Source organism: Thermobia domestica, unplaced genomic scaffold (genome assembly GCF_964235325.1).
Source record: "Thermobia domestica unplaced genomic scaffold, izTheDome1.hap1.1 HAP1_SCAFFOLD_313, whole genome shotgun sequence".
NCBI classification, from domain to species: Eukaryota; Metazoa; Arthropoda; class Insecta; order Zygentoma; family Lepismatidae; genus Thermobia; species Thermobia domestica.
Genome location: NW_027656027.1, coordinates 65,051 through 87,093, shown reverse-complemented (window position 1 = coordinate 87,093; position 22,043 = coordinate 65,051). Strand labels below are relative to the sequence as shown.

The 22,043-nt window shown below is 38.0% G+C and overlaps 1 protein-coding gene across 2 annotated transcripts in view; it reads left to right on the top strand.

The window, feature by feature from the left end:
- The window catches only part of LOC145676735 (uncharacterized), a 66,673-nt gene extending 51,673 nt beyond the window's left edge, over positions 1-15,000 (top strand). For both annotated transcript variants that reach the window (XM_081747546.1, XM_081747547.1), the window contains exon 2: positions 12,587-15,000. In XM_081747546.1, coding sequence (XP_081603672.1) covers positions 12,597-13,298 — 702 coding nt within the window. In that variant the 5' untranslated portion in view covers positions 12,587-12,596 and the 3' untranslated portion in view covers positions 13,299-15,000. The remainder of the gene's footprint in view (positions 1-12,586) is intronic.
- Positions 15,001-22,043: the final 7,043 nt, after the last annotated feature.

Here is a 22,043-nt window from a genome sequence, read left to right as displayed (position 1 = left end):
TTTTCTTACTTCCTCTGTCAAAAACATTTTTACACTATCATATCTAATATAATAAATGTGTTAGGACTTAGGAACGATTAGTGAAGATTAGGAAGGTCACGTCGCCTTTTAAACTTGTTTTACGACCGTCTTTAATTTGCGTGTGCTATTACTAACTCCAGTACCGTAGTAGAACTGCCTATCTGATTTGACTCGCGGTTTTGGACGGTAAGGTAGGTTGTACGGAATAACATTAAAAAATGTATCAGTGAGTCGAGATTGAAATCTTGAACACGTTTAGGCAAGGCCTGGCCTATTTCAATTCAATTTGCTATTTAAGAGGGTGCGGTGGCTCAGTGGTAGAGCGTTCACCTCTGGTGCTTGGGGTCCCTGGTTCGATCTCAGCTCGCGGCGTGTGGACTTTGTGGTGGACAAACATCGTGCTCGTGGGTTTTATCAGGGTTCTCCCACTTTCTTCATTCCACCATTTTCATTCATTTCTCATCTTCAGCGTCTCCTTTAGCCTAACCGGCAGAGCCGTGGGACGTAAAACTTAAAGATTTCATTTCATTTTCAATTTGCGATTTTACTTCGTGGTAGCTTTTATTTTTTAGTTTTCTTGGCAACCTAAACCTGCCATCCGAAGCGCTTAACCTTCCTCAACCCCTAACTTCTACTGCATGCAAAAACAATCATATAAAAGATTATTTGCGGAATCTCATGGTAATGCTTTTGTATCCCGAGAATACCTCTACAGGAGGCCAAGTTCAAAGTTTTAAATGGCAACAGGGGTTGATGTTGCTCCTATTAAAGCAAGTTCTAAATTTTAAACAACTTTAAGAGGAAGTACTTTTTGATAGCTTATACCGTTTGGCACTTCCAAGATCTACTTGGAAGTCGAAATTATCGTGGTTTAGAGGGTTTTCGGGACTTTTCGTGTGTTGTAACTCAAAGGGAACGATAACTAAAGGTTCGAAACTAAAGTGAATTATTAAATGAGATATGCGGAATAAAGCTATATTTTTTTTTGAAAATGGGCATCCCGAAACTCCGCTACAGAGGATAGCAAAATTTGAAGTAGAAAAGGTTTGATTTCCCTTTCTTTGAAACAAGCACGAAATTTTGAACAACTTTCAGACAAAACATCGTTTCAAGAAAGTGGTAGGATACGAGTCAACTCCGAGAAATCACACACACTTGATTAGGGATAGCCAACTCCGGAATTTTTACTTTCCGGAATCCAGAAAGTAAAATCAATAAAAATCCATATTTCGGAAAAAATCAGGATTTTTTCGAATTCCAGGATTTTCTAAATTTCGGATTTTTCTGAATTTCGGAACTTTCCCGACATCGGATTTTTTCCGAAATCCGGAAAGTGAAATTTCCGATTCCGTAAACAAATTTTCTGGGATATGGATTCCGGAAAATTTTGGCCATCCCTACACATACGATGTTTGTCCACCACTTATGGCACTAACCGAAAACGAACCGACTACCGCACGCACCAGAGATGAATGCTTCGAGGCAAAGCTAACGTGACATTTCTTAACTTGTGTGTTCTGGGTAATAACTTTGTTGTATCTTGATCAGCATGGTGCAGTCTGCTACATTTTACTTTCGTTCCCATGATACTGCAACATTATAAATATATAAAACAATCATCATGCCTCTTATGCTGTATGGCTGCGAAACTTGGTCACTTACTTTGAGGGAAGAACGCAGACTCCAAGTATTGGAGAACAAAATCCTGTGGCGAATATTCGGACACAAGAGGGATGACAACGGTGAATGGCGGAAATTTCATAACGAGGTAACATAATTTATACCATTTACCTAGTTACCCATTTACCGAGGTAACATAAGTTCAGATGGGCAGGTCATGTAGCGAGAATGGAATAAAGTAGAACTGCTATCAAGATTTTAACATTTTCGATCCAAGCCCGAGTCAGACTCGGCTTGTATGTTTATTCCAAAACGCCGGAGCCCGATTCTAACTCATTTTTTACGTAACAGTCTCTATGCACCTTATTATGGGTTGCAGTCGGTTGTTGACCGTATTGAATACTTACTGAGACTTATGGCCGCGGGCACCAACGAAGCTCAACTGTTGAACGAGTGTTATAACCAAGTTCGGTGAAAATGTCTGTTTCACCAAAAGCGTTCAAGGTTAAGTCTCAGTCAAATGGTGGATAAACTTGGTTTGAGCTTGAATGGCCGAATTTGGGAGTTTAAATTTCGTTCATCCAAGTCAGTCTATTTACACTCAATAATGTCTGTATTTTTCCACTCGTATTCAGAAAAAAAAATTGCTCGTGGTTTCATTATTTTTTCCATCACAATTACGAACACTAAAATTAGACTACTCACAACTCACGATCTCGGAAGTCGAAAAGACAGGCACGCGATATGCTTCCTTCATTTGTTACTTTGTTAAACGAAGATAGAAATACTATTCACGTGACATCCATCGAAGTATAAACGAACTTTTAAAGGTTGATTGTTGTGATCAACTTTCTGGGTGTGATTGCAGAACGTTCGATAAAATAGTGGAATATTTTGTACCGAAAACTATTTCATTTTGACAAAAGTTCCTTGTTTGAAGCAAGTGAAATAAATGTAGAAGAAATATCAAAGATTTTACAAGAGTACAGTTTAGATTCCGGCTCGTAAGGTGAAATTGATTATTTAGATTTGGATCCTCATTTCGAAAGTAGGTAAGCACATGTTAACACCCTTATAAAAAATATTTGCCCGGCGGGAGCTGATGTGGCTCGGATTCCACGTTAACCAGTAGGCCCCGTCTCATATAGCCTCGCTGCTGAAAGGGACGTTAAACTCAATATCAATCAACTCAAAATATTTGTACGAGGCGCATTCAGAAAGTAACATTTTCACGCGTCCCACAGCTAGGAAGCCGAGAGCGACCGCGTGTATGTGAGACAGTAATGTCCTAGCATGGCTCATGCTCCAGCGGAATTTCCCTAGTGCTCTCAGTAGCTCCGTGGTAGTGGTTGAAGATGGACGTTCCTATTCCATCTCCCGCTGCGTGTGAAGTGCGAGCAGTGATAAAGTTTATAAATGCACAGAGTATAGAGCCGATTGAAATATATCGTCAGTTGTGCCAGGTCTATGGACCTAACGTCATGAGCAAGCATGCGGTGCGTTGCTGGTGTAGACAATTTGCAGCAGGACGTCAAAATGTGCATGATGAGGAGGGCAGCGGGAGGCCAACCGTCATCACAGACGAACTTGTGCATTTTGTTCGGCGAAGCATCATGCAGAGTCGTCGCTTCAAAATAACGGAACTCAGGGGTCAGTTCCCGCATATTTTCCGCTCCTTATTGTACACCATTGTCACTACTTGCACTTCACACGCAGCGGGAGCGTTAGTTTTCTCTTGTATTTCTTTTCGATTGTTCAGAAAGCACCTATTTCAAGTAGCAGTGTATCAAACTACCCCTTCTTACATCACCAAATTATATATACGTAATAAAACCTAAAATAAAGAAAAATGTTTGCAATGGTTTAAGTGCATCTATCATTATTTAGCAATGTGCTATAATCTTTTAAAAAGGCCCAAATGCCCCAGGATACTGGAATAAACCAGGTCAGATTAGGCCAGGATCGAAAGTGTTATCTTTAAAGCCAATCGGGAAGAGACCATTAGGAAGACCTAAGCCCATGTGGAAGTACAATATTAAGATGAATCTTACAGAAATAGGAGTACAAAGTAGAAACTGGATGCAATTAGCTAAGGACAGAACTCAATGGAGAGCTTTTGTAAATGTGGCTTTGAATCTCCGCGTTCCATAGGCCACAGAATTCATTAGTTAGTTAGTTATAAAGAAAAAAAAGAGGCGTTACTCGACTCATCCTTACGGAAACTGTTACCTTCTTAAAGAACTTCACATCTATGTTTATAGAATTGAGAAAGCAAAGAAGCAAAATGTTTCTTTTTTTTTTTTTTTTTTTGCATGAGCGTAAATTCATTTGATGATTTGTTGTTGGTAAACTACACTGAAAGATAACTTTGCTTCAAGGATTCACAGTACTGTTGCAATTGATGGATCTGAAGTCAGAATGCTTTATTATTATTATTATTATTATTATTATTATTATTATTATTATTATTATTATTATTATTATTATTATTATTATTATTATTATTATTAGCTTATTATTTAAAAATAAACGCTCTCCATCGTAGGTAGACACCAATCCAAAAGTACTTATTTTAATAACTCATAGAACTCTTGCAGTTTTTGCAAAAGTCTTGCACGCAAGACCAATACCAGTTGAGTTGAGTTGATTTTAGTTTAGCGTCCCTTTCAGCAGCGAGGCTATATGAGACGTGGACCTACTGATTAACGTGGAATCCGAACCACATGAAGACCAATACCAGGAATTCCGATGCAAGACCAAGACCAATACCAGGAATTCCTATGCAAGACCAAGACCAAGACCAAGACCAAGGGGTGCAAGACCAAGACCAACACCAAAACCAAACCTGCAAGATCAAGACCAAGACGAAGACTCTTGCGCAAGAGTCTTGCACAAGTACCGGTACTACTTGATGCCTCTATAGAGTGTAAAAGGAAAGGGGGAAAATAATTATGTCTTTTACTTGAATTTCGTGGCTTCAGTAAAAATGCCGCTGGGGTGAATTTGTTCCCAGTAGTTCATGCAATCTGTGTGAGTTGATCTACCCCTGTAGCATATAGCTACAGTAGGCCTCTGTCATTTTCTGAATCGGTTGTTCGCGTTTTCTGTATTTGTTACTCGTTTTCAAGCCACACAGGTGTCATCTTGCGCCATGTGAGCTTTTTAGTGGACAAACACCGTGTGCGTTGGTTTTCTGGGGTTTTCTGTTTCCTCCTGCTTTCTTCATTCCACCATTTCAGTCATTTTTCATCATCACCGCCTCCCTTAGCCTCGGTGCATAATGATGGGACGTTAAAGTAGATATTTCATTCATTTCAAAGCATATTAATTGTGTTCTTCCAAAATTAAAGAGAAATGTAGTATTGAACATCAGTAATGGGAGGGGGATGGGATTTAGATTTCTGGGCTTTCGGCATCTAAGGCCATTTAGCCCTTCACGTTTTGAGGGATGACGTCCCTCGGAGAGCACACAATCCGGGGAAAGGGAAGGAAGAAAGGATTGGGGAAGGAAGGAAGCGGCCTGGGACCTATAAGTTAGGTACCACCCCGGCATTTGCCTGGTGGGAATGAGAAAAACCCAGGAAAACCTCATTCAAGGAGGCTGGCCTGAAAAAGCGTTTTACACTTCTTCGACTGAGTGCCCCCACCGGGAATCGAACCCGGGACCGCTCACACCGGAGGCAAGATCAGTAATTCCGTACGCCATAGGTGCCAACTCCATGGGTATGGCATTGGCTCCGAGGCTCAAGCATCCATTGGAGATTTTTAATGTGTGCTCATAAAATTAATAACGAAATAACGTTTTCATGACGTTGACAAAAACTTAGTGCATGTGACCGCAAGCTTGATTTCATGGCGGATGCTTATATATACATGGAATAATTGTTTATCAATATAACTTTTAGCCTCCTTAGGTATTCGACTCAATGACGATTGAGCGATATAACATTATGCCTATACAACAATAAATGATCCATAATCACAAGTGAGATTGATTTTGTACAGTTATTTCAAATAACTTCGAGTTTGATACTGTTATTTTCTACTTCTAATATAGGTCAAAAGCAGAGGCGGCCTGTCATAAGGAGCCCAACGGGCCCGGCTCTTAAATCGTTTTTATATTATCATAGAAAAATGTGTGTATCTTAAGTTATTCTGCTAGTATTGTTACTATAATTTCCCTGTGAACCAAAAACAGTAGTTCTGATTCCTTCAAATCAGTTTTTTCATGTACTACTTATGCTTGTGGGCACACTATTCACGCGGTCAGTACAAAATAAAAGCAGAAAAGGCCTGACCTGTTTCAGTGTGGACTTAGTATAATCTCGCATTGACTCATGTGGCTGGTGAATAACGTGAAAACGCAACTTGAACGTAGGTGCAATGGGCCAAGAATTGTAGGCCCTCATCACACAATTGCAACCGACAATTTCCGAACGAAAAGCTTTGAAGCTTGCTTGTTGCCAAAATTCGTTTTGTCTCTAGAGGTTGTTGATGTTGATTCCGCACTTTCAGTTGTTTTGTCTCTTGACCTTGCTCTATACTTCTGCTGAAGGGATCCAAAATCAACAGCTTGTCCACCCCTCAGTTTCGACGTTCATCTTTTTAGTGTCTTTTGTGCTATATTTCCCCTTGCGTTTTCATGTGGTTGTGCGAAAATAAATGAAGTGCGCGTGTTAGAAAGTATTGCGAGCGTTTCCAATAGGTGAACCCTCAGAACATTTCCACAGTTGTATCCTGTTCCTATCCGATGCTGGAAAAAAGAAAAGCTCAAATTCGAACTACCGGCCACATAGGGTAATGGTATTCTTTGCGCAATAGTGGTATTTGGTTTTCACTCAAATTATTCTAAAATATAAAGAGGTTTTATTATAATAATTATTATTTTAATTTTTCCTCTCTCTTTTTTGGCCAATATTAATAAACATATCACCATAATTATCATCATCATAGCTATTCTGCCATTATTGGTAGGTCACTTGCTGGAACTAAGAAGCTTCGATGTACGGTGATCCTCAGCTGGTCTCTTCGTATTGACGCATCAATTTTCTGTTTTAATACTTTCCTTCAACTACACTCTTCTTCGTCCCCTCCCTCTCTTTCCTTCCACCATACCCTCTAGCACGTTCCTCATAATACATTTCCTCCTCAGCCAATATCCCAACCAGTTCCTCATACCCCTCTTAACAATATCATTTTTTTCTCCCTTATTGCTACTATTTCTAACATCTCTCATTCATTTTCCGTTCAACCCAATTAATTTTCTCCTTTTTTCTCCATGCCCATGTTTCTGCCCCATACAGTACATATTGGAATCAATAAAACAAAATCTTAATATTTAACTGGAAGTTTGATTAATACAAAGGTTAGCTAATCGTAGTTGAAAAGACAAAAATCTGACGCCTTTATGGTGAAAAATAATATTGCAATTCATGGTATTTCAATAAGCTGTGCTGTCTTGATTTTCTTTCATGTGTCTCACGGGTAACCTCCCTAGTTTGAGAACAAAGGGGTGTGTGGGATCTGTTAAAAAGCATAAAAAGATTATGAAACGTTGTGATTTATCTTGTAAGTAGTGAAGCGTGGGTCAAGACTACTACTCTATAGAGCAGTCTTGAGCGTGGATACCCATTGAAAAAGAAAATAACGGTCATCGCCTACGTTGTACACTATCGTCATATTACACGAAGGTAAACTATATTACATTTAGGAACATCCATTGTATATATTTCCATTACTATTGGCTCATTGTAGACTTTATTATAACTTATATCCAGAGTAAAATTTACCTATGAAAAGCATAAGATTTCTAAAAAGCAAGACTTACAAGACTCTTGCAAGCAAGACTAAGACCAAGACCAAGGGTTCCAGTGCAAGACCAAGACCAAGACCACCCGGGTCTTGGTCTTGGTCTTGCATTTGTTCATCACTACATAGAACAATGATACTCCCTCGTGGCTATGTGATTACTGTAGAAACCATTGGCGCGGGAGAGCAGGATTTGATTCCTGATAGAAAATCAAATCCTTAGGAACCTACGTTAGCTATAGATCCACGTCTCACATAGCCTCAGTGATGGATGAGGGTAAACTCCAGACCAATCAATTATCCAATCATACACAATGAAAAATGTGACACTGAAGGGTGATTAAAACAAGCTTATTTGTCTGGAGTTTAACATAATGTTTACTGTCAAGACTTTCTGTGATGTGGTGCTACGTAGGATCCAAATGACATGAGCTCACGGCGGAAATCAACCCCGAGCGTCCCGCAGAAAAGACAAGTGCTCAGAAGAAATGAAATGCTGTTTATAATTTAATAGTTTGGATTCAAAACTCAAATAGTACTTTCCTGTAACATTTACGAGTTACTATAGTAATTCATCAGTACTTCTTCAATTTCCATGCTTAACGTTTTCTGAAGCGTCAATGGTTGGAATTCCAAAACTGCCCCTTTAGGAGAGTGTACTCATATATTTAACAAATATTGGATATTGGCTAAGTTTTGATATAATTTTCTTTAACTACAATATATATATATATATATATATATATATATATATATATATATATATATATATATATATATATAGTCGTACATGAAAAAGAAAAGGGGCCGAGGTGGTTCAGTGGTAGAGCGTTCACTCTGCTGCGTGGGGTTCCTGGTTCGATGCCAGTTTGAGCCAAGTGGGTTTTATGGAGGACAAACACAACGTGTGTGGGTTTTCTTGGGGTTATCCCGTCTCCCCCCACTTTCTTAATTCTCTCACATTTATTCTTACCATCGACATGCATGTTACCTATCCGGCATAAGCATGGGACGTAAAATCAAATACTTCATTTTTATTTATTTATTTATTTATTAGCAAATCTTCTCCTTTACGATTTACCGCACTACCGTTCAATAACATTTAATGCAACTGTACAGAACTGATTCTTAATCTTACAATTAGTAACGAAATGCTGCTTTTTCTGTCAATAACATTACTTTTTATACCTTAATTGTTGAGTTGATTTTGAGTTTAACATCCTTTTCAGCAGAGAGGTTATATGAGATAGGGCCTACTGATTAACGTAGAATCCGAATCAGATGATCTCCTGCCGGGAATCGAACCCGGATCACCCACGCCAAAGGAGCGTACGCTAACCGCTCAGCCATGGAGGAGCTCTATTCCCTAATTATAAGAGTAATAGTTGATATAATACCTAAAATAATAATGTTATTCAGTTAGTTTTCCTTTTCGTTACGGTATAGGAACGGTTACAAGTAGCGAATATTTTAATGCAATTATATTACGTTAAAAAGTTCCGTCTTTAACATTAGACCCCCTATCATTGACATACAACCTATTAAGTTAGCATTCAATAAGTTATTGCAACTGTACGATAACCTCAATAACGTAATGCTCTTTTCACCTGCCAATAACGTTATTTTTAATAAGTACCGTAATTGTGAGAGTAACATTAGAAATGATACCTATGACAATAACGTTACTAAATTGGTTTCGTTTTTTGTTACGATATTGGAACCATAACAAATAACGAATATAGTTGATGCAATTAACTGCAATTTATATTGAGTTAAACAGTCATGTCTTTAACGTTATCATTTTAATGAAACCTATTACGTTATCATGCATTAACTTCGTTGCAGTAGTAACCCTACCTTAATAACGAAATGCTCTCTTCACCTGCCAATAACGTTATTTTTAATAAGTACCGTAATTGTGAGAGTAACATTTGAAGTGATACCTATGACAATAACGTTACTAAATTGGTTTCGTTTTTCGTTACGATATTGGAACCATAACAAATAACGAATATAGTTGATGCAATTAACTGCAATTTATATTGAGTTAAACAGTCGTGTCTTTAACGTTATCATTTTAATAAAACCTATTACGTTATCATGCATTAACTTTATTGCAGCAGTAACCCAGCCTTAATAACGAAATGCTCTCTTCGCCTGGCAATAACGTTATTTTTAATAAGTACCGTAATTCTATCAGTAACAGCTAAAACGGTATTTAACGCAGTAACGTTATTCATTTAGTCTCATTTTTCGTTATCATATAGGTATGGTAACAAATAACGAATTAATAATAACGCACATTATGTTAAGTTAGCAAGCCCTGATTTAAACCATAAGTTATTTAGGTAAAATGTTATCATTTTGAAGTAATGGAAAGCACTATGTACGTACGCAGGGGTGAGGGTACGAGGACGAGAGATAACCCGGAATTTCAACTTCTATGTAAATTTCATGAGTATTTCGTAACTTTATGAGTATTTTACAGAGTTAATATACAATTTGTATTCAGGTTGAATTTAGACTAGTTGCAGTTTTATTAACAGCGTTTTTTGTTTGTTTCTTTTAACCATTAGTGTTTAATTTTATAGTGTAGCGGAAAATAGCGGGATTTCAGTAAGGGTAGCGGAACGTGGCGGAATTTTAACGGCATAGTAGCGAGTTTTCGAGCTGGGGACCTGGCAACACTGCTACCACTATTTAGATTTACGTATATATTTATAGCCTTGCTTGTTAGTAGCAGTAATAGATTACGTATCCTTTCTATATTTCAGTGTGGTATTTCAAAACCACTAAAATCAATATCGGGGAACCGACATGTGCGCAGACTACGTGGGTGCTCCGGACCTCCAGCACCCACACAAATAATCTTCGCCTACAAGATTGTTAGTATGATAGACACAAAATAAAATAAATATTTCTCATTTACCGTTATCAAAATATAATAAACAATTAAAACATTGAGATGAAAGTTAAAATTGCTAACCTCTAAAAATATAATTGTTTGTTTCAAATATTTTTGCAAAGGCAACTAAGCAACACTCCCCAGGCCCGTATCCAAGGGGGTCTAGGGGGGCCGCCCCCCTAAATTTTTACTGGCCTCCTCTAAAATTTTCACAATAGGCTTGCAAATGAACTATAATATTTTTGGCTCGGGCCCCCCTAACTTTCACTGCCCCCCCCCCTACATGTTCGAGCTGGTTACGGGCCTGACACTCCCCCATTTCTTGCCTGTCTCTGGCCTAGTAAAAGGCAGTCCTCCACAATAAAAACTGGAATAATATTCTGAATAGAATAGCATATTTTCCACTTGCTTTGATGTTTCCTTACACGTGACACAATACAATGCACTCACTTTATTCGTTTACAAGTGTTATAAAGTAACTGCATGTCGATATTGAGCACTAATAAGGAATAAACAAAATAAAAGAAAGAAGTGCATCATATAAGTTATTTAAAATATACCGTACACTTAATATTACGATTACATATGTTGAGAATATTCCTTACAATAAGTTATCCTTAAACTTGGACCCGAGTTTGAACCCGTTTCTCTTGCGTTTAAGTCAGCCGTGTTACCGTCTGAGTTAGGGCTGCCCCAACTTATCCTTATGGCACCGGCATATTTTACTTTATCACAGCACAGCCCTTTATGACAGTGTTCATAAAAGATTTTAACTAATACGAAATCAATCATACTATAATATCGAGGAAAAGGAAAATTTCGAGACTCACTTAAAAACATGTAACACGTCCCGCCAGGCGCGGATCCAAGGGGGGCTGCTATAGCCCCCCTTGACGCTCAGGTATACACTGGATAAAATGGGCTTCAATCCTGGTTTACACTGAATAAAGCTACAAATTATGCTTTAGCTCCTCTCTTGATCATATCTTGGATCCGCCACTGCGTCCCACCATTAATATGCACCCACATAAATTTTGGAAAGTCGGCGCCGTTGAGAAACGATATGTGTGTTCTTCTCTCCCATCCATACGTATACGCTACTTTTTGAATTTGAGGTTCAAAGAATAAGTTTGAAATTACGGTAATATACTGTGAAAGTGGTGTAATGCAAAGTATGGTTATACGGTCCTGGTGACCCCCCTAATTATCATACAGTCTTGATGATACATCGTTGGAGAGCTGGAAAGCAACAAGAATTATGCTTAAGACCAATTCAGTGAAAAGATACCTTGTCTTATATGAAACCGTTCTGAAAATAAATGTAATTTTACGTCTAGAAACTGAGACTCAAGAAATGGCTTCCCCCCCCCCCCCTTCTTCTCTCCACATGAGCGACAAGTACACATACAGAGTATTACAATGTAGTGGGCTACTTCATTGCTTCACATACCAATTTTTATGAGTGTACCCCAAGAGGGGAATACCCAAGGAAAAGGGAGTTAATGAAAGAAAACAAAAGAAAAAACACAAACTTTACCCTTACCCATCCGTCGTGGTACCCTCACATACATAAAATGCATCCTTCGTTAATACTTTCATACTTTCATAAAATTATCTTCCCCGCGTAATTAAGGACAGCTATTGAAGTTTAAACCCTCAGTACATAAACGTGGGATGTTAAATTTATAAAAAGAGGAAAAAGAAAAAGGAAAGGGAAAGAAACAAGGGCGCCCATGTTATGGTTTCCAAAAGGGGCAAGTATAAGCGACGTTTCTAATATAGTTTCAACTTTTGCTGTAACTAATGTAAAAATTCTATTGTTTTTTCGATACTCTGAAGTACAATTTCCTCTAAGGTGCGAGCGCCCTACCTTACCCCCCTGATGGGCGCCCTTGGAAAAAAAAAGAAAGGTCTCTTATTATTTATTAATATTATACAATAGATTCAACTGCGTCCTGTGATAGAAATCAGGATAATTATGCACTTTACCAGTAGACCACAAACTCAAGAATTAAGACGAAATAAATTAACTAGCTTACGTATCAAAGCTAATGAATGATTTAAATTAAATTGATATTTCAATTTTATTTTAAAAAAGATTCTGGTTCATTTTTATTAGTAGTGGACAAATGGTCTTTAACAAGTCATCAACCTTTTCTAATGTCATTAATTCTCTTTCATTTATTTATGTATTAATTACAATTCTGATTTCTTTCTTGATTCTATTTTCAGGAAAGGCGTCATGTCAGGCTTCAAGAGGCCAATCTCTGTCCCTCTTCAAAAATGGCATCAATTTGGGCAGTTCCGGATCTGTGATGTCACCAAAGACCGTGTTCCCGAAATCCTCCAACAGCTTCGGGAGGACTTCCTAAACGATGAACCTATCTGCAACGCCGTCAACTACACTCAAGACTCTGTTTCACTGAATGAAGGAATAGCATTTTGGTCCAACGTCTTAGACCAAGAAGTTAGCTTGATGGCTATAGATGAAAAGACCAATCGTGTTGCAGGATTCAACTGTTTGGCAGTGGAGCAGAAAACTGACCCCAAAGAGGACTTCGAATGTAAAGGTGAAGCTCTGAGAATAACTTTAAAGTTCCTGAAACATTGCAACAGCCTCATTGACGTATACGAGACCTACAAATGCGATAAATATATTGATGGCCTCGGACTATCAGTGACACCCAGCTACAGACAACGAGGGCTTGGTTTAGAAATTCTGAGAGCTAGGTTCGATCTGTGTCAAGCCATTGGGGTTCCAGTAACTAAAACAATCTTTACCTCCGTCAAGTCTCAGAGACTTGCCTCTCGGTTAGGATATAAAGTTCTCGTGGAAGTTCCATATAGTGAATATCAAGATGATGGTGTATTTGTGTACAAAAATATTTCACCCACCAAAAGTAGTCTTATAATGGGGACAGAAATTCCTCCGAAGGGAACTTAAAAACATTAGATAGATGTAGAAATGTGAATGTACAGATCTCGTGGTGTGTGGTATTCTTAAGTAATATATTTTGGTGCGTAATCTCAAAAAATAAAAACACAGTTAGTGATCTGCGTAGAGGAATAGTGTGTATAAATAGTGTTAAATAACGAGAAGTCGGAGAAACGAGATGCATATGGTCAATTAAAGCCTTGAAGAAGACTACGAAGTTCCTGACAGTTCAATGAATATAACTAAAGTTAGCTCTCAATAATGTTATACAAATGCTTTCTATTCATATGTTTGATTGAATTATTTCAAAGATAATTCTCTTATTAGCCATCTCGTTTCTCTTTGGTAATAAGTGCTTAGCCTACGTATGACTTGTATAACAAGAACGAGGCACGAAATAAGAACTCCATTGTTTCAAAAGTGATATATCTTCAACATAAGTGAAATTATTTATGGACAAAGAAAAATGCTGTACATTAAAAGCATTAATAGGATCAGTCTCTCACAATTAAATGATTAACTTTTCACCTTTGTTGAGGGTTACCTCAATGGAGTGGCGTTTCTCTACATTAAGAGTCTTCATCCCGGCGAAATTAAAATACGTTATCACGACTCACTTATCTGCTTTCGATTTCGAACCATTTTGAAAATCGGCATTTATTTTCGCGTTTCTAAACAGCTGAAAACGGAAAGCCACTAGGTGACTTGTGATAACGGTACCTCACGCAAAATAATATTGTCTAGGGCGCTCTTGTTCCACATTTCGATTATCTTTTATCTATTTGAAGATATCACATAATTACTGTAAAATTAGCGGTATTTTAATTTCGCCGAGATGAAGACTCTTAAGCTGTAGACTTACTTATCATGTATTCTTGCTGAAATAAGAAAACATGAGTTTCCCACCTTCTGGAGAAGTGCAATCAACTTGTGCAAATTGAGTCTCGGAGCCGTGGTTATTCAGTGGTAGACTAGTACCCTCTATTGCGGGATCACTGGTTCGACCCCAGTTCTCGCCACTTCGGCTTTATGATGGACAAACACCGTGCCCGTTGGTTTTCTCGTTTTTTTCCCCACTTTCTTCATTCCACTACTTTCGTTCATTATGATCGGCTCCCTTAGCCTCGGGGCCTAATTATGGGATTGTGACGCTAAATTAAGAAATGAAATGACGTCAAATCTTTCAGTTTAACGTTCCACGATATGCCTGTTAGGCTGAGGGAGATAAAAACAACTGAATGGTTATGGAAGAATTGGTGAAATGAGAGAAGGTGGGAGGAAACGGGAGTACCTCAAGAAAACTCACGGCCACAAATGTTGTACCCCGCAAACTTACTCGGCCAGGAATCAAACCAGAGACCCTCTGTCACTGAGCTACCGCGCCCCCCTTAAATACGATATCAAAAAGATTACTAAGAGATAATATTGCCTGGAAATTATAATTTGGCAGTAAAGATTATAAACCAGTAGTGATGGTGGTTGTGATTTGTTATTACGTAGAAAAATTATTAAGTTATTCAAATAAATTACTTAACTAATTATTCATTGAATCTTAGATTAAAACACATAGTACTGAAAATATCTTCTGAAGAACAATCGCCCATATGCATGAAGCTATAACTGAATAGATATCATTTTGTGTACAATATAAAATAGTACCTGTTCCTCAAACTTTTGTGAAGTGGAGACCATTTTTATTAGTTAGAATGTTCTATGGATCACCTTATTCTTTTTCTTTTGTAAAGTAAATTTATTGCTGTTTTTTTAAAATTATTCCCTCTGTTTCTTTCTCTTGCAATTAATCTATGATATTCATCCTCTTGTTTCCTGTGAACGGTGGCCACTCTTGTCTTTGGTGCGAGTGGTCTGAAGTTCGATTTTTGATGGAAACACTCGGTTGAAAAAGGTAAAAGCTTTTTCAGGCAAGCTATCCTGAGTAGGATTTTCCTGGGTTCCCCTCCTTCACACCAGACAAACTGCAAGATGCTCTCTAATATATAGAACCTAGGTTACTTCCTTCATTCCCTTTCCTTGGTAGGGATGCGCACGAGACAAGATTTGTGGCCGTCTCGTCTCGAAAATGTGCTGTAAAAATGATGTCTCGACTCGAAAAATGTATATTTCTCTATTGGAAGAGCCGTGTCTCGACTCGAATTTTGTCAGGAAAATCCTATCTCGACTCGTCTCGTGCGCATCCCTAGTTGGTGTGATTGTCTAGAGACGTCATCCCTCATACCTGACGAGTTAACAATGCCCATCGATGCCAAAAGCCCAAAAAATCTAATTCCTAATCCTAATCTTTCCTATGAACGTAAATGAGCAAATTTGGGTTCATTGTAAAATTACTCTTTTGTGAACTGGCGACATACAACGTTCTGTTCTCCTCTTCGGAATAGGAAACCTGGATTCGATCCTTGATAGGAGTGCATGTCATGTTAAGCTGTAATTCGTAATCAGACTGACTGCGTAAGACAACATACTCCGAACCACGTGATAAAATTTTCTTGATTCAATTAATATCACATCTGGAATCGAACAGATGAATATTGGAGATTGAGTGACACATTAATTGTAGGAAATTTTGTAATATTGCTTGAGAGCTAATATGATTTAGCTTACTTCCGGGTTTGTTTGGGTCATACAGCAGATCAACTCTGGGAAGACTTGGGATCAGGAGAAAAACGGTGTGCCCAGTGGCGTAGCACACTTTTGCGCCCCCCGCAAAGTATAGAGAAGGGGCTCTAGTTGTAAAGCCGATAGAAGTAAGGTTGAAGTTCTATTTATTTAAATCTTTATTCATCGCAAGACTTCGGGGGCCCCTATACCTCGGCCCCCCCCGCACTGCGACGGTAGCGGGGGCAGCTGCTACGCCACTGGCCGTGTGCCCGATTATCATTACCATCATTGTTTCACACCGTTCATTGAGGTTTGACTGAAATTAATTTGATACAAAATAATTTTGTCCAATTTTCGAGTATTCTAAGTGCTAAATGGATGATTGTTATCAAAATTTAAGAATTCAAACTGATAGCCTATTGCAAAGACTAATTGAAAATTCTTCATAAATGAAAGCTGTGTGGGAGCCGCGATGACACAGCGGTAAATTATTCACCTCTGGACCATAGGGTCCATGATTTGATCCTAGCTCACATCAACTAGGCTTTGTGGTTGACAAACACCATGCACCTGGGTTTTCTCGGAGTTCTTCCGTTTTCTCCCACTTTCTTAATGTTACCATGTCATTCATTATCGTGATCACCATTTCCCTTAGCCTCAGTGCATAATCATGTTACGTCAAACTCAGAAATTTGCGTATATTTAAAACTTAAAAGACTTCAAATAAAATTACGATTCCTCATGCGTCATATTGAAATTAGTGGTGGGCACAAAAACAGGTTTTTCGGTTTTTGAAAATTTTCAAGAAAACGGTTTCGGTTTTCTCCAATACTGGTTCGGTTTTTCACCAAAACCGATTTCGGTTTTTCACCGGATCTAGTTTTGGTTTTCTTCAAAACCGGTCCCGGTTTTATTTTCCAAAGTTGGCTCTATTTCTGACCAGAATAATGTTTCGTTGTTCTCCGGAAACTGATTCCATTTCCACAGAAATAGTTTTACATGTTTTCCAAAAGTTTTCACCGAAACTAGTTTCGGTGAAAACCGAGCCAGTTTTGAAGAAAACCGAAACCGGTTTCGGTGAAAAAACTGAACCAGTTTTGGAGACAACCGAAATGTCGGTTTTTCGGGTTTCGGTTTTTCTAGAAACGAGTTTCCGGTTTTTATAAAAACCGGTTTTGCCCATCCGTAATTGGAATTAGTATTTCACAACATATTTTGCCTTCTACGGACGATAACATGTGATAAGAATATAAAACATGTTTTCTGAGTGTAAAATACAAATAAGACTTTAATATAGTTACATGCTTAACGTTGTGTGTGGCTGTAAACAATGTGTTTACTAAATGACTGATAACAACAGAATGGCTTTTTTTATTCCTTCATTTTACACAGTGTTGCCTTCCGCTTAATGGGCTTTTTATGACATTCTATTACAACGAGAGACAAAAAAAAAAAAAAAATAAATAAAAACAGAGCCTTACGAGACGTCTGCTTGTTGTGAAGGCCAATTGACTGTATACTTCATAAAGGAGGATACATTTGAGGTTTCAGAATGTTTCTTTGTGGCTTCAGGCAAATACAATGTAAAATAAATATTAATTTATGTTGAACTGTGTTTCTAAAGTGGCTTCGAGGTCTAGTTGACATCATAACATCTAATCATATCGCCAGCATTTTAATATCTTAGCCCATTGGGCATATATAGTTAAATATTCCCGAGTTTTTTTTTTTTTTTTTTTCGGAACGAAAACTAACGAGTTTAGCTATCCCAGTTTACGGTTCCATAAAAAATTACAGAAGAAATCACTAAGTTTCATCACACCTGTTGTTCTATATGGTTGCGAAATATGGTCGCCTACTCTGAAGGAAGAATGTAAACTGAAGGTATTTGAGCACAGAGTCTTGAGACGAATATTCGGATTCAAGAGGAACAAGAATGCGGAATGGCGGAAACTTCATAACGAGGAACTACGATATTTATACATTTTACCAAAGATTGTTAGGATCTTCAAGTGTAGGAGGCTCAGATGAGCAGGTCATATTGTCAGAATGGAGAAAAGTAGAAACGCTTTCAAAGTTTTAACTGGAAGTTCAATCGGAAAATGACCATTAGGAAGACCTAGGCGCAGATGGGAGGAAAATATTAAGAGGATCTCGCAGAAATCGGAATACAAAGTAGAAACTGGATCGAGTTGGCTAAGGATAGAAGTCAGTAGAGAGCTTTTGTGAACGCGGCGTTGAGCATTCGGGTTCCATAGACCATAGAGTTAGTTAGTTAATATCTAATTTTGTTTCATATCAAGAATATGTAAGTAATAAAATATATGCAGATCTTCCTAGTGACATTCCTAACGTGAAAAAAAAAAACGTAATCCGAAGTGAACGCTTCTAAACACGTAATAGTCTATGAGCAAGCTGCGAATTGGCATCTCAATGCAGTGAAGTCACTGTCACCTACGCGCCTGCTTCCTTTTGACGCTTCACCAGCTTCGCTCTCCCTTGAGTCATTAGATAGTATAAAGTGCCTTGTAGTGACCACCTAGTACACTCAAAGAAATATATGTTCTGCATCCCAAAATACGTTTGTAACACTGTATGCGCCCAAGGGTAGGAGCTTCAGAAGATACTGTAAGATGGGTGACGTATTGGCTGTGGCTTTATGTATTTGACTTCTGGCAAGGCTATATACAACAACCTGTGTATACTTTTATACCCTCTCCCTCTCCAACTGACTGTATCTGCGAATATATATATATATATATATATATATATATATATATATATATATGGTTTACATTGGATTTGTCATATTGCACTATCAAAGAAACAGCTTCTTTAAGTGGTTATAGAGTATGTTAAGACGAGAAAATATATTTAGTTAGAAGTGGATGCTTTGAAGTTTTGTATTTTGATATTTCCGGAATCAATCGTCGTTCAAAACTTTGATTTGGTTTCCTCTAAATTTTCTGTTTTTCTTATTCACTTGAGGCGAATAATGATATTAACAAAGTCAAGTTATTGATCATTGGTTAATCAACCAGAATGTATGTTGTTTACCTTTCACTACGTCCAAGAAAAAAAAACATACACAGATTCTTCAGGGTCAAACTGTTAATGGTGAATATTATCTCGATGTTATGAATCGTTTGTGGAAGCAAATCGTTCGCGTAAGGCCCGAGTATCGAACTCCAGGCAGTTGGTCCTTATTGCGCGACAATGCACCATGTCACAGAAGCATTGCAGTTCGTCATAGTTTGGCCAAAAAACAACTCTGTGTGCTTCCACATCTTCCGTATCGCCTAATTTATCGCCGTGTGATTATTTCCTACTCCTAAAATCAAAATTGGTCATGCAAGGAACATTTTATGACAACGTTACACACGTCCAGTCTGCCCTGATTAGGGTCATTGAGGCGATTCCGAAAAAGAACATTAAAACCTCTATCTTAGCATTGGTTGAATGTGCCCAGCAGTGATTGATGCGGAAGGAATGTATGTATCTATTTAATATAAATAAAATAAAGAGTTTGTGTGTTTGTCTGTGTCTATGTGCGGCCTGGGGACCAGACGAGTGGGCCGAGAGTTACCAAACTTTGGTCAGGGGTACCTTGGCCCAGGCGCCAGATGAAGACGAAGCCCTTTTTTTCAAATTTCGAACCAGGAGGGTCTCGGGGGGAGGCGTTTACCGGAACCGGATTGGGAACCAGTCAAATTGACCGAGAGTTACCAAATTTTAGTCACGAATACCTTGGTCCAGGCTCCAAACCAGAGTTAACGTTTTTGTCAAAATTCGAATCAGGGGGTTCTCAGGGGGCGGGACATGTAAAAGTAGTAGAAAATGACCGATATTAGTATCAAATCCATAGTTTTCGCGGTCGCTGAGATCAATGGTGATACTCCCATAGGCGTTGACTTCCAAGTACAGCCCCCGTCCGAAGCATGGGTATATTCAACTAGTTTTCAATATAAAGAACTACAGTTGATAAAATACCTAATTCATTTTGTTTAATTTAGGAAGTTCCGTTATTTTTCCGACATACTGTGTATGCTTCAAATAGCCATTGAAATATGTGGACTAAATAGATGAGTGCTATTCATCGGAATATGATGGCCTGAAAGATTTTAAACTTACATTTTAATTGAAAATGTTAACTCTATGTATAACAGACACATTTCAAGGTAACAAGGTGAGAAGAAGAAAAATAAAGTACAAACGCAAGGCTACAATGTAAACAGAGAAGTATTTTCAGAACAGTAAAGCTGAATCGTCTATGTGTACTCGCTACTGATAAATGTAATAAAGTTGTTATTGAACAGAAACATAATTCGAAATTTTAGAACATTGACTTATATTGATAGATCTCCTCTTTCTTTCTTTTGGGGACCCGGTAGCTCAAGGGTAGAGTCCCTGATTCGTGGAGGGACTGCAAGGGAATTCGACTGACAGGTGCTAGTGTTATCTGTAATGCATGCTTTGTCGTCCTTAGGCATGTCCATTATTAAACATACATTTCTCTGTATTTGTTCCTATAGTTTCACGTTTTCCACGATCCCTATGTAGTTACATGTAACTAGGATATTATACCTTTTGTATCCTCGTTTGCACGCTGATGTATTTCAACATGTTTTTACATTCTCATAATAATTACTGATTTCCAGCACGATAAACATTCTGGGCCTTATGCAGAGGCGTTTTGAAGGGCGCTAATCATATGTCAAAATGACTCTGCATAAGGCGGACAGTGTCATATCATGACTGATTTTTCCTCAGCAAAAGATTATGGTCGACAATGAAATTTGAACCCACGACAGCACACTCCGGAGTTGACTGCCATTAGCACTCGGCCACATGGTTAATACAACTATTTTTCTTGTTTCGTCTACTTTCTCATGCGGAGACATTTTGCCTTTTTTCTCCCAATTTGTATTCATTCTACACAAATTACTTTCCATTCCATATGCAGCTCCCTGAACCGTCCCCAACGTTATAGGGTCATTTAGGAAAATCTCGACACTTTTAAGGTTTGGGAAAGCTAGTGATCATACACGCACGCGAGAAGAAACATTCAGTTTAGGTCGCTTCTCAGTGACAAGTTGCATATACAGAGAAGTTAATTTTGCCTGTTACAAAGGAAGCAGAAGCCTTTAAAATAGTTACATAAAGCTTTATTAAAGCAAAAAATATCCATGTTATAAGTTTCACTAAGTCAAAAATAAGATATAACGGTAATATATGTTAATGAAAGAAGATAAAGGATTGGTATTATGATAGAGTATACCCTCTGTATGCATGTGTGTCAGGGTGACACACACTACTTGTTATAGCGACAACTCGTGCCAGCTTCTGATGATCTATGAATTTAGGGGATAAATCGACAGTGATTGTAGGGAGATTTCGACATGAAAAATTCCTTTGTTTTAAGGAAAGTCATCGGACAAAAGAACTACCGTCTGGTTCATCTTAGTGTATACATCATAGGTTTAGGTTACGTAACAAACACACTTTCTTTGCTTCTTGGTCATTTAGTCCGGTATAAGCCTGATGGTAAAGTATCTTTGTTTTTAGATTAGCACAGTACATGTGTCAAAGGTCCTGATACATTAAACAAAACCTCAAATGCTCCCACTACACAATACTCAAAATTGTCAATCCTTAATGTATCTTTATATCGCAGTTTGAAAAACAATTTCAACTTATCTTAGGGCAACTTTGTTTGTAGGAACCCTGGCAAAATGTTGTGAAAGAAGACTATGAGAAAGTCGGTTTCAGTTGGAAGAAATCAGCCTCTGTTGGATTCTTTGCACATGGATTTCGAAAATGATTTTGTTAAATTGTAATTTTCGATTATTGATTATTATGCGTAATGAAATATTGAAAGTAATATGTTGCAAAATGGGTTGAAAACAAAGTTTGTTGTTAAGGAGCTTACACTGTTTCAGTGTTATTGTATTTCAACTTAGTTGTAATGAATTGCAGCAAAGTTTGCAAGTAAGTCATATATAGATAGTAGAAACCTTACATCTAATATTTCATTGCGTTTTATGTTTGTTGTAAAGGACAGTATTTTCAAAGATGTGAAGGATTTCATTGTTTATATAGTGTCGACATCTCCCATAGTAAGCGTCGATTTCTCTCGCA